Genomic DNA, 13,634 nt, shown 5'->3' on the forward strand with positions numbered 1-13,634 from the left:
TTTAGGGATAAAGAAGGCATTGGAAATCCCTTTGAGGATTTTGTCATTGCTACATAGAGCTCATCTAAAGTAACCTTATTTTTTACACTGCATGTTATGAACAAATATTACTTTGTCGGGGCTATATACAAATCACTCTACCTTTTTGTGTCTGTGATTTATGCTATTGATAAAAATTTTTATGAAAGATAAAGTTTCTACAGAAATAGATTATTCTCCTCTGACTTTCTCCTATACTTTAAGAAAATGTCTTTTTTTCTTCTATTGTCTATTTTCTCCAAGTATAGGATTACCTATAGAAAATGTTTTATTTTTTAAGTTTTACTTACATACACACAAGTGTGATATGCAGTATCAGGCATAAATTGAAGTGGATTTATTGATTGTAATTACATGTTTTTTTTCTAACACAGTCTAATATCATTACATAAAAATGTTAAAGGGTCCCCAAATTTTCAACTGCCCACATTTTGAGAGTTAGGTCTCATCATAAGACATTCAATGGGATTTATCCATGGGGAAAAGAATCATCTTTGTCTTTTTTTTTTCCCTATCATTTTAGTAGCATTATTCTTCAGAAATCAAACAATTTCCTTGGCATTATTGTTGAGAGAATCCAAATATTAATTTTATTAGAATTATCTGATGAACTTCAGTAACACTCTTGAGAGCAGTGACGATGACTTGTTTTTGGTTTAATTTGATGATGTGCTTAGTATGTCTCTGATGGCACTTTGTAAATATTACAGTGACTCTGCAGGAGAACTGAGTGAGCCATGCACCCTCTGTCACTCTCTATCCCCCGAGTCCAAGCATGTCACTTCAGCAACACAGCCAGAAAGCCAAAAGAGCTGACAGTTGGCTTGTGATTATCCCTGGACCCGAGGCTCCCTCATGTTACTGTACTAATCAAGTCATCTCACCAACTTATCATTAACTCAATTTGACCCATGGGAGCAGAGATGAAATCTTTTTGGCAAGACTAATGATGCTGTAACATTGAAAAGATGTGAAATGTAAAACCTTGATTAGCCTCAATTTTTACCACAAGAAAAAGAATAAAAATTCAAAGTACCTAAAGGTAAGAGTAAAAGACAACGTCTTCCAAAGACTTAAGTTTATCCTCTCCCAAGTCTGGCGTTGGTTTTTTTTTTTTTTTTCCTTTTTATTTGATTTTTTTAAAGATTGACCTTTGTTCAGAAATTTCATCTCAATTTATTTTTATTTCACACTAACAAATATTTTCTCTGGCAGTCAGAAAATTCACTTTCCTTGTATTTATTTTGATAAATGGAATGGAAATTGTGTTTTGCAGTCAGCTTCTAAGATGAAAAGGGAGCCAGGAGCATGAAGCTCCTGTCATGCTTCAGTGTTCTTAGTTTGTGTACATCTTTGACAAGATCTTCCCTTTTTTTCTCCCCTTGGAGTGAGCTTTGGGACATCTTCTATTTTTCTCTGACTGACAGCTGGATAATAAGTTTTATCATTAAAAACTGATTCTAGGGAAATATGATCCCTGCCCTCCATTAAGTTGTAGCTGCTAAAGCTTTTGTTTTCACAACTCTTTCAAAAATAACTAGAGATTATCACTACAAAAGGACATGGATATTGACCTGCCATGTCATGTGTTGTTTAGCAAGTACCAAAAGAATTGAATTTCCTTTTATCTGTTATCTAGAACCAATTATTAAATCATCTTGCTGTTGAGAGGTGACTCAAAGTTGGCAGGTTCTGTCTGTTGACGTTGCCTTTACTTTCATTAACCTTGAGAGAATTATTAAGTAGTTCTTCGTTTTATCCTATCAAGTTGGGGTGACACATAAATTATTATAAGCCTAATTCCCATGCTTGATCTATTTAGAATTTAAGTAATGGCAGTGATATGTTACTTCTTTATTTACCTGCTAATTGTACAATACAGGCCGTAGATTCAACATGCATATTCTATGCCATTTTATTTTATTTCATCTTGATTTCACGTAGCCTTTCTCATTGTAACATCTAAGAAATAGGTGGACAATAAAAAGCATAAAGGGATGGGAAAAGTTAGTAAACCTTGCTGATCAGCATTTGGCAGGGAAGATAAAACCAGTCATTGCTGATACTTATCATTCCATGTGTGTGTGTGTTTTAATTTAATAGGTAAGTGGTTTTCTAGAATTTATTACAAATGAATGAATGGAAGAGAGCTTATGCCAATTTGTACTTCTGTCCACAGCATACCTTGTAAGAGGAATTGAGATTCATCGGCTAATGAGTAGAATGGGAAAAGGACTAGACTTTGCTTCCAGTTCCAGTTTTTTCACCTACTTCTTAATGTTCTCACTGCCCCCCTCACCTGTTCTCCAAGTGTGTCAAAACACATGCAACCTTAAGCCTTCTTAATTCTTCTGCTCAGTCCTTATGGCATAGTTTTTACCCAGTCTGACCCTCTGTTTCATGATTTAAAGGAGAAAGTTGGAAGAGTGTGTACACCAATTTCAAAAAGTAGAACGATCTAAGAAAGTTCGACTTGACTGTGTTCCTTTTACCATCTCAACTTTGAGCTGTTCCTGACTCACTGATCTCCTATCTGAATTTACCACCATTGTCTCTTTCCTCTGTCTTTTATGGCTCAGAATTACTATACAAAATAAAGAAGTCTGTTGATGGACTCTACCAAATAGATACTTTCACTCTTCTCAGCTGAATTCTTACTACTTTTCATTAAACAATCCTCTAGCTCCTTCTTTTGATAAGTATATATAGAGAGGGAGCTATTTTGAAATGTGTGTGTGTGTATAGCTATATTGAGGTATATGTATTTGTGTATATAGCTATATTGAGATATATATATGTAAGTATATGTATATATTTTTTATCCTATAGCAGGAGGGTATCAATAATTATAGAAATATTTGGTACAAAGTTAGGTTACCAAATCTTAAAACATACAATAGAAACGAATTTTGCAATAGGCAAAATTAAGGACCAGTTTATTAGTAGGAAACACAAAATCTAAGCTGGAGTCAGAACCAGAACCAAACTCAAAAACATTCTGAATGAGGATTCTGACACTAACTCTTTCTGCAATTTCCTCCAGTTACTACTGCAAACACTTTTTTTCACTTTCTCCAAGCTCTCCCCAAGCTCTCCCCTTAATCCTATGACATAATATCCTGACATTTTACTAAGAAAAATAAAACCATTTAGTTTCCCCCCGACACACAGGTGAAAATGAATTTGAGCTTTTAACTCATGGTGGTCAGATTTCATGTATTTTGTTTGTCTAGTGCAGTTCATAGCACATGACATGTACACAAAAAATTAACTATTGAGAGACTAAATAGATGGAATATGATCCTGGGCAATTTGCTTCACCATCCTGAGCCTCAATTTTTTATTCAAAAATGCTTATTTAGTGACTGCAGTGAACTACACTCAATTCTAGGGGCTGACATTATAAAGATAAATAAAACACAGTATCTTAACATTATTCTTTACACAATTAAAGGATTGGACTGCATGATTTTGATGGTTTCTTATTCCATAAATGATGATATATGAGGGAAATATGTAGAGGAGAGATAAAGTTATGGGGAATAACAGGTCACAAACCCACAGATTGAATTTCTTGGTTATTTAAAATACCCAAGGAGAGTATTTACTTCAGGTGCTAGACCAAAGTGAGTGCATTATATATGCTCAAAGGTATTAGATGAGGTTGCACTTGTGTGAATGAGTGTGTGAGTGTGTGTGTATAATGGGGGGTGCCTGGAGTAAAAGAGAAGAAGTGGTAGGTGGAGAGTGCAACTGGAATGGGAGTATAGCTAACTGGAAACACTAAGGCAACATCATTTGAGAAATACCCTAGGAGAACCCGCAGAAAATGGCTCAGATTTGGATTGGAATGGCTCCTAGCGGAACCCACACTGTGCTAAGAGAGATGCTGACCTAATAATCTGAAGACCTGGTTTGTGGTCCTGACCGCTGCTGGTGACTCTAATATCTTTAGAAAAGTCAGCGAGCCTCCCTTAGACTTCATTTTTTTCATGTATAAAATGGGACAGGGTAGAGTTAAAGTAGGCATTAGATTTTATCTCACTTTCTTTGGCCTCACTCTTGAGTGAATTTGTAACATCATACGTCTATAACACCGTCTTCCTTCAGGCTCACTAGCACATACTCTCTCTGTCTCTGTTCTGTTTCTCCCTCTCTTTCTCCCACCATCTTCCCCCCTCCATTTCTTTCTCCCCCTCTCCTTTTTATTCTCCATCTCTTCTTTTCCCTCTCCCTGTCTGTTATCTTCCCTTTTGTTCTTCCTCGTCTCCAAAAAAATGGGAGTACCCCATCCCCTGAGTAAGATGGGCTAACGCATCCTTTTTTTTTTTTTTTTTCCTTTTTTGTCTTTTTTACTGACCGGTAACGGGATCGCAACCCTTGGTGTTGCGCCCGCACCGCGCTCAGCCAGTGAGCGGGAACCGGTCTCCACATGGGATCCGAACCCTCGGCGGGAGCGCCGTCGCGCTCCTAACAGGCGCACTTCTCCAGTGCGCCACCGGGCCGGCCCCTAACGCATCCTTTTAGACCTCTTTTTCTCCAGAATGTTCTCCAAGTTATCTAAAACACAGATCAGTTCAAATTTTGCTTGTATGCCTTGCTTCCTAGACTAGGGTACTGTCAAATTGATCTTTGTATTCTTAGATCCTGGTACACTTCCTGGCCAACAGAAAGCAATAAGTAAATGGTACTGAACAATGGGATCATTTTATACTCTCCCCCCTACCCCCCATCCTGTATCTCCTCTTGATTTTTCTCTGCTCATTTAAGAGCACCATAATTTTTTTAGTCATTCAGTCTGAACCTGTTAGCTGTGTCATATCCATTCACATATCTCAAGTCCAAGAAGCCAGAGTTTCTCAGTTGTTCTTCCATGTCAGTAGCATCTGCCCTGTCTGTTCCTGCTGTCACCCTCCTTCCTTAGCCCAATTCTCCTTTAACACACAGCAGTCTGTTGAGTTCTCTACCTTCAGTGTCTCCACACTCAACACAGACTCCAAATTAATCTTTCTAAAGCAGGTGACTTAATTTCCTGCTCAGAAACCCTCAGGGACTTCTCATAGCCTATTAGATCATGTTCAACCTCCTACCGTGACATCCAAAGTTTTCCTCGTCTTTTTTCATCCAATTTTTCGTACATTATTTTCTACCAGATACTTACACAACAATCAAATGGGAATACATATTTATTTTTCCAATTGTGTTCTACATTTTTATTCATCTTGTTTGGTATTATTTATAGAAACTATGTCTCTAGAAGTTGTCTGTTTCTATTGAAACCTAATGCAAATGTCTCCTCCATTTGGCAGGTGAAAGTTACTCTTCTCTACTGGGTCCCTGTAGCATTTTCATTCTTCTACCACTTAAATCATATATATGGTTTATCTATTTTTATTAGCTTATCATCTTTAATATATAAATGATAAGCTCCATCAGGTATAGTATTCTGTTTTATTCACTTTATTATCTTTCACAGTGTTTTGGAGTACACTTTATGTAAAAGACAATCTATTTTTGTTTTTTAATAGATGAAGTAATTGATCTAAACATTTTAATATGACCTCTCCGTTGCTGTTTCTGATAAAACTTTACCGTGCAACTTTTTCCAATTCCTTGTTTCTTTCCCAAATGTCTTTTTTTTTTTTTTTACCAGAAAGCAAAAATAAATAAATAAAGAGAGGGAGAACAGTTATATAAAATCACACGTATGGAATACCCAATAAAAATTTGAAAACTGAAAAGTCAAAAAATTGAGGCAGAGAAAGAGCAAGCATCTAGCAAATTCTGAAGTAATTGACACATAGTACATTGATGTATGTAGTCTCCACTGTTTTAACAACAACATATTTTTGTTGTTATTATAAATATCATTTACTGTATTTCCTCTATGAGCCATTACCGTGCTAGGTCATTTCTAAATAATTTAATTCTTAAAATAGTTCTTAGTCCAGCTCTTAATCAATGTCTTTTTGCTTTCAGCTATTCCATAACAATTCAAGTAAATTCAGAGGAGTTGCATGGTAGAGTACTTATCAGATGAGTTTGTGTGTGTGTGTATACATATACATGTGTGCATGTGTTTGTGTGTATACGTGTACATACATGCATGTATTTATGTGTGTATATATGTGTATGTGTGTATATGAGGGTACTTCAAAAAGTTCATGGAAAGATTTGTATTGTCTTTTAGATCTATTTTTCCACAAAGTCTTTGAAGTACCCTTGTATATTTGTACCCACACGCACCCCTGATAACGTCTCACCTCGACAGAAACAGAAAAAAAATTAGGGCACATAGTAATTAAGAGAAAATGTGATTAGACAGTGACTCCCTCTGAGTTATTGTAGATGCCATGGAGCTTAAAACAATTGAGTTTTGATTTTTAATCCTCTTTGTGTATATGTATTTAGTTTATTTGTTTGAGTATGTTTCTGAATATTGTCCTAAGATGAGGGTAAAATTGTTTAAATCAGTGTTTTAGCAATAGCAGGGCAGTTTGTAGCATTTCTTCAAACCATGGAGAAAAATATAAATTTCAAATTACATATTGACTTTGTTGAAAAATTCTTTGCATCTTAGAAAAACTATTTCCTTCCACAGTTTTTTGTCTAAGTCAACAAAGTATTTGTCACTAAAATTATGATTATAGTTTATACACCTATGTATAGGATTAATAAAGCTGCTCTTTCCTGCTTTTTAATTAGATTTTTTAACATAATTCACTGTTAGTGCCAAAGTAAGGAGCATTTAAATACACCCCCCAAAAATTCTCACTCAGTGCATTTTCTATGTAGTAGGTAATAAATGTATCTTTTGCCAGTTCTCAGACATGTAAGAATCGAGGATGCAGAACTATTCTGTCTTCTTTCACAGTGTGGAAACTGTCTAGTTTGCTTTTAAAGTGGTTTTAGAGTGCAGGTTAAGTGCAAACTGAATATTGATACAAATGATGAGAGAGAGTGATAACTTGGAAATAGAAGAATTCATAAAAGGAAATGTCAAATTCAGTGTGAGGGTGTATGAAAATAAGTGCATGAATGCTAGACCTAAACCAACACTAAATAGAGGAGTGAATATTGACTGGTGGTTCCTCTCATTGCTGATTGGGAGTTGTTCATTTATACACTCCAGGTGTTTTCTTGGGAAATCTTACTTTGTCATTCTGATGCTTTCAGAACAAAGCATGGTCTAACCTGAACATACCTCTAAATTGTATCTGCTTGCTCTCTAGGAAGCAGCTAAATATCACTGTTTACCTGGGAATTTTTAGGGTTATCCTAGCAATAACTCCTCGGTCATCTGGTAGGCCAAAGACTGTTTTCTGTCTAACTGTACTAAATTGAAAGTATCATCACTACACTCTTGTGCCTAGATAGGGAAAATGTTAGTATAGATCTGAACATATAAAGCAACCTAAAAAATGATTAAAAAGCCACTTCTTTCTTCCATCCTACCTATGTGCTTAAGATAACACATGAAACAAAAATGGTAAAATAGTCTTAAGATTGGCAGATAGTATTTAAAACCTAGTGTTAGATTCCAACAAAGATTGATTTGCATGTATGTATATAGATTTTTGTAGTTTCTAGGTTTTGAATTAAATGGCCTCCAGAGTTTATTTCAGATTGCACATTAAAAATATTGAACTAGAATCCCAGTTTGGGCTGGCCATCTGTGTAACATGCTGATTAGTTTTACAGAAATGTGATTTTAATCTCAAATAAAAAATTATAAAAACGCCCAAGTTGTATTTTTGGGTATTATTTATTTTTCTTCCTTTATTTTCTACTGATTTCCATTAGCAGGGACGTTGACTATCCTTAGTGAGTTAAGGGAGGCACCAGCAAGGCTTTGACTTTGACCTTGACTTTTTTCTTTTTGTCAAATACGTTCATTAAAGTTTTGCTATGTATTGGTTTCTTTACTGTGTAGACTTTGCTATGGCCATAACTTTCATAGAGTAATTATTTTGATTAAGTTAGACAATTAAAGTTAGTCTTGCATGAAGAAAGAATACACTTGGGAAGCAGTGATGAATGGACTTCAGTCTTTAGAGTGTTTAGTTCTGCCAGCAATTTCCAGTTGAATAGAAATTTACCTCCCAGTTTGGTTTGGGTGACAGTGAATAGATTGTCAGACCTGAGTGTTTTCTAGAAGACAGAAAGAGATTAAGAAGAAAAGAAGGCAATGTGAATATCCACATGGCTCTTTATAATTTTTCTCAGATTTTTTTTACTTTGATGAACAACATCATTACTGAAATAATTAATGTTAATTAATGTCTGCGTCATATTTTGTAAATGGTAGTTTAGTGCTACAATTAGACTAATTAGTATACAACATAGATTGGTGACATGACAAATCATAGAGCAGAACATGTTGACTCTTATCCATTATGATATATTAGTTAATTCACTCGCTCAATAATGACAAAAGAAAAGAAAGAGAACTGAGCAGAAACAACAGCAACAACTATTAAGTCATTGTGGCCACATTTCAGGATTTTATTTTTCTACGAAGTACTATGAATTGTTGACATTTTACATTTCATTTATTTTTCTATTGATGAATCATATAGTCCGTGGATGAAACCTTCAAAAATAATATCATGAATAAATAAAGAAAATGAAAATAAAAGATGACTTCCATATTTTCCTGGATTTGCATATGCTATATCATGCTCAGTGTTTTATTTTTCCAGGATTATTCATGGTAAAGTTGACAGCTGTCTGCAACTTTGATTTATTTTTCAGAACCTATGCGAACTCCAAAGACTTTAAAGATTGCTGAAATACAGGCAAGACGCATTGCTGTGGACTGGGAATCCTTGGGTTACAACATTACTCGTTGCCACACTTTTAATGTCACTATCTGCTACCATTACTTTCGTGGTCACAACGAGAGCAAGGCAGACTGTTTGGACATGGACCCCAAAGCCCCTCAGCATGTTGTGAACCATCTGCCACCTTATACAAATGTCAGCCTCAAGATGATTCTAACCAATCCAGAAGGAAGGAAGGAAAGTGAAGAGACAGTTATTCAAACTGATGAAGATGGTATGCTCCTACTGCCTTATTTTATAAAGGGGGAATTACATAACAGAACTAATGTCATTGCTTAAAATTTTCCTAGATTACCCACTATTGAATTGGACTCTGAAATCTGCTAAATTCTCTTCATGAGGTTAACTTTGAAAAAAGTTTGCCTTTAACAAACCTTAATATTCTTCAGAAAAGCATCCAGATATTAAGTGAAATGTACCTCTCTCCTCTTCTCTTTTTATACACTAAGAGGCAACTACACTAAAAGCTTAAATACAACTTTCCTTGTCAAACGTTAAAAAATAATATTCACTGTCCATCACACTATATAAGTTACCTATTGGTAAAATGAATTTATTAAAAATTTTAGGTTTTGCATCTTACAAACCAGTATAGCTGCTTTTATTTTCCTAACATTTGAAAACAACACTGTTTCCCTATTTGATTTATTTTAGACAGTTTTATGTGAATCTAAATATAAAAGAAGGCATCAGTTTACATTTTTAAATCTAAAAAAAGACTCATATTAGATATTAATAAGCTATCATTCTTATATATCTTATTACCATCCAAGTAACTGAACTGTACTTTGTACAATTTCTGTGTGTTACTTCTGAATAATTAAACAGGAACAAATATTTATATTAATATTATATGCACACACCTTCTATAGCACTCAGTATACATTAATGTGAAAATCAATACATTTCTTGATTCAACAGAAATGTATAAAAAACAATCTACAAATGATAATATTCTGATAAACAATAATGCATTCTTTTGATGTAATGGATTTCATTTGAAAATTGTCTCTTATGAATGAAGGCATGTAGAAAAAAGCATGCTATACAGTGAACTGAGGCAAAGCTAAGCTGGGAGTGAAAAATCATGAGCTTTTAAGTCCTGGCTTTAATACATCTGTAACCTTAGCAAATCTTTTCACCTCTCTAGCTCTCCATTTCTCATCTCTAAATGAAGGGTTAGGTGATCTCTAAGGTTCTATCCCTTTCTAAAAATCTTTTTGAGTATCTTGATAGTAGGGCTACATTTTTATTTGGGTTTCAGGAGAAAAAAAGATGTATTTTATAACTAGGTGTTCCCAAATTTCCTCAGGTTCTGAACTTTAGGCTCAAATGTATATTTTGTTGTGTGCCAACTATGAGATTTCTATAAACTAGGTTAATGTGTTGTAGTTTCTAGAAATACTCCCACTGTGAAAAGTAGAAATGACCCTGGTTTGTCCTGTTTTTTGTTGTTGTTACTGTGATAAAGAGAAGTGAATGCCCTTTAACCTCATGTAGCTCAGACTTTGAAGGAAACAATTAATATAGTCCTACAAGTATACATGTAGTCATTCCCATACTCCTGAAATTTTAGAGGATAAACTTAAGACTTATTTATGGTAAATGTACTTTTGTCATGTTTGAGGTAATCAGACATGATTACCTTAGCTATCAAGTTTGAAATTGCACCTAATTAAAGAAGCAACAATATTTAAATAGCAAACCATGCTCTAATATATAAACATACACCCATACATTCCCCTTCTGCCCAACTTTCAACACATGTAAGAAAGAATAGGTTAGGGGTCATTGTTTCATAGGTGGATGATAGAAATGGGAAAAATCTCTGTCTCATAAAGTAGGGTAAATGTTACCATGTCTATATCACACTAGATATTTTGCAGCCCATGTTTTTAGTAATATGTGAACTCACATGTTTTATTGCCTGCACTTGATTTCTTAATTGGTAGTGTTAGATTCAGTTATGTGAATTTTGTACTTCTTTAGCCAATTACCCTCTAACAATACAATTTATTTTTTGTTATATCACACAGTTCATACCATTCATTTTGATGGTATTCTTTGGTATGGTTTGTTAGTTTGCTTTTCCCACAAACAAAAGAATGCTATCAGGCTTATATAATCTTTTTCACATTGCATTAAATTTTTTAAATGCATTTTTGGGCACATATATGACTGCATTAATAATCAGGGAATGAATTGCTATGGAATTTTAAATTATGCCCTAACTTGATCAAATTTGTGACTGTGCTGTTTATTCCATCCAGAAGTAGTTTGTAAAAGTAAAATGACATTAACTATATATTCTAATTTCAATATTATTTTTAATTCTAGTTTTATTTTAACTTTTTCTTGGAAGAACTTTTTTACTGGTTTTAATGATATTAATTTGCAAGTAATTTCATAGTATGGTCACAAACTAATCCCTTCTACTATGAGTGGGTTTTTTTGTTTGTTTTATATTTAATAAACAATAAATGTACAAACTTTCTATGAAGTATATGGAAGTAACTCAGTCTTCAGATATGCCCATGAGAACTTCAGTTTCTACGTAGAATACTTGAAGTGTCTTAATGTTCCTGAGGAGGAAAAGAATATCTAAATCATAATCTGTTGTTGCAGAGATAGGTAGATTAAGATGATCTGATTAAGTCAGTCTTACTAAATTATTGCTGCCCTACATAAAAAAAAGAATAAATTATCAACCATCTAATAGCAGGATATAATTTTATTAAAAGAATTCTGGGGACATCCATAAATCATGAGAGCAAAGCTACAACAATTTTCCATCAGAACCCTAAGGTAGAATTTATATCTAATTTATTGCATACATTTTTTTTAATGCCTGGGCTGAATTTTTTGTATGAGGTTTTGTTTTCAGTTTTTATTCCAGCGTTCATGAAAATCAGTATTACAAAGTTAGCTCAGCAGAAAAGCCTAGTTTGGGGACAAATTTTTAGAATACAAAGCTATTTTTCAATGTACATTTATTACATTTTAAAGACTATAATGCTTATTTAATATAATCTTCTCCCACCCATATTTCATTTTTCTTCTCTTTTCCACTTTGAGGGTTATATTTTAAAGAACTTTCAAAAAAATTAGCTGAAACGGCTTTCATATAAATCCCAAGCAGGGGAACGAAAGTCAGCATTCTGTCTCCATTAAAAATTGTTGATGTGGAAATGTGAAGTGACATTCCCTGCAGTCTGTAGACTGCCATGATAATGGTTTTAGTAACTTTACATTGTATTTGCACAAATCATAAGTATATAGAGACATTGTACGTATAGAAACATCTTCCTTCAGATGTAGAAATTTATTGAATATAATTGGCTTGTGCCCACGCCTCACCCCCAGCTGTTCATGTGTGTGTCTTTTAGTTCTCCTAAGTGTAGTTCTTTCTCTCATCTGCTGTACTAGTCCAAGTACAGTATCTGTAGTATGCTGCTCACTTGTTCATAATTTTCCCACGAACTTTTCCCTTCTTACAAATGTGACCTCTAGGTACTTGAAGTGAATTCTGTAGACAAAGTACATGTGCATGAAGAGCAAAGAAATACAAAAATTCTGGGGAAGCTACTTTGCAGTTATACCCGTCTTTAATGAATTATCCTAAACCATCCCTATTTGTGAACAGTTTGAAATACATCCATGCCATTTTATAGTATTTGTAGGCCAAATTATGTTGGGTGAACATAGGCAGTTATTGAAAAGCCATCAAATAAGTATTTACTAAGTGGAATTTTTGCTACCTCCTCCCCCTGACAGCCATCTTCTATGAGAGATATGTAAAGGTGAAGAAATATATTTTCCTTAATTACAAGTATAAGCTTATGTCATTTGAGTCAGATGAAAACAGCAGGTACTCCTGTAGAAAACAAACCAATGCCCATGGCAGCTTCAGCAGTTTCCACAGATAGTACAGAGGGGCTGTCACTGGTCCTCTGCCTTGATGGGCTGCACAGCCTGTGTGGGTACTGTGGAGCAGAGTGGGTAGTGGATGCCTTTGGTTAACTGCTCCCTGAGCCTGCAGCTGACAGATGCATGAGCATATCGTTTGAAGTTGCTGACATCTTCTCTGTTTACTGCGTGTTTCTTTCCTTTATGAATTCATTATTGATGTGCCAAATTATGTTGCCTGTCTCAGAGGTCATAACATCATTCATAGTCTCCTTGTAGATTGAAATAAATCTTACTCTTGTGATATATCATTCAGAATTGCTTGATGCTGCTAGCCACGATGCAGTGCATTTCCTTTGATCTGGTAATTTTTAATTTATTTCAGTCCTCACAAAATTGCGGTACACTTTGAAACTACATTTCTAGATAATGTCATGTATGAAGTTCACCGAAACATTGGATTAAGGGGAAATATTAATTAAAAACCATACTTGCCCAATATTGGGTTGATATTTTCAAAAGGAAACAAGTTTTTAAGCCAAGTAGGATAGGTAGTATATATTTTAAAACATTACCAGAACTAGGAACTGGATATTTATGTGAATAAATAGCAGCAAGTTACTTAAATAAAATATAGAAAAGGAAAATAACACAATGGCAGAAGTATCTCGTATCTTGCATATTGTCAATAGAAGCTGACGCATCCTTCAGCGTTGCCACTGGATATTGCCAGTTATATGACATTTGCAAATAAGGACTAGAGTGAAGGCTCCTCAAATCTGGTCATACCTGGGGACACTTCAGAAGTAGTTATGCAGATTGTTGAGTTCTAAGCAAGTCTGATGG

At 34.5% G+C, this 13,634-nt stretch overlaps 1 protein-coding gene across 1 annotated transcript in view; it reads left to right on the plus strand.

Annotated features, from left to right (window-relative positions):
• The window catches only part of LOC103594396 (receptor-type tyrosine-protein phosphatase kappa), a gene marked incomplete at its 3' end in the record, with an annotated part of 459,087 nt that overhangs the window by 426,634 nt on the left and 18,819 nt on the right, over positions 1 to 13,634 (plus strand). Inside the window, exon 8 of the mRNA XM_008577608.1 lies at positions 8,794 to 9,096. Coding sequence (XP_008575830.1) covers positions 8,794 to 9,096 — 303 coding nt within the window. The remainder of the gene's footprint in view (positions 1 to 8,793; positions 9,097 to 13,634) is intronic.

This window comes from Galeopterus variegatus, unplaced genomic scaffold (genome assembly GCF_000696425.1).
Source record: "Galeopterus variegatus unplaced genomic scaffold, G_variegatus-3.0.2 Scaffold68, whole genome shotgun sequence".
Lineage (NCBI taxonomy): Eukaryota > Metazoa > Chordata > Mammalia > Dermoptera > Cynocephalidae > Galeopterus > Galeopterus variegatus.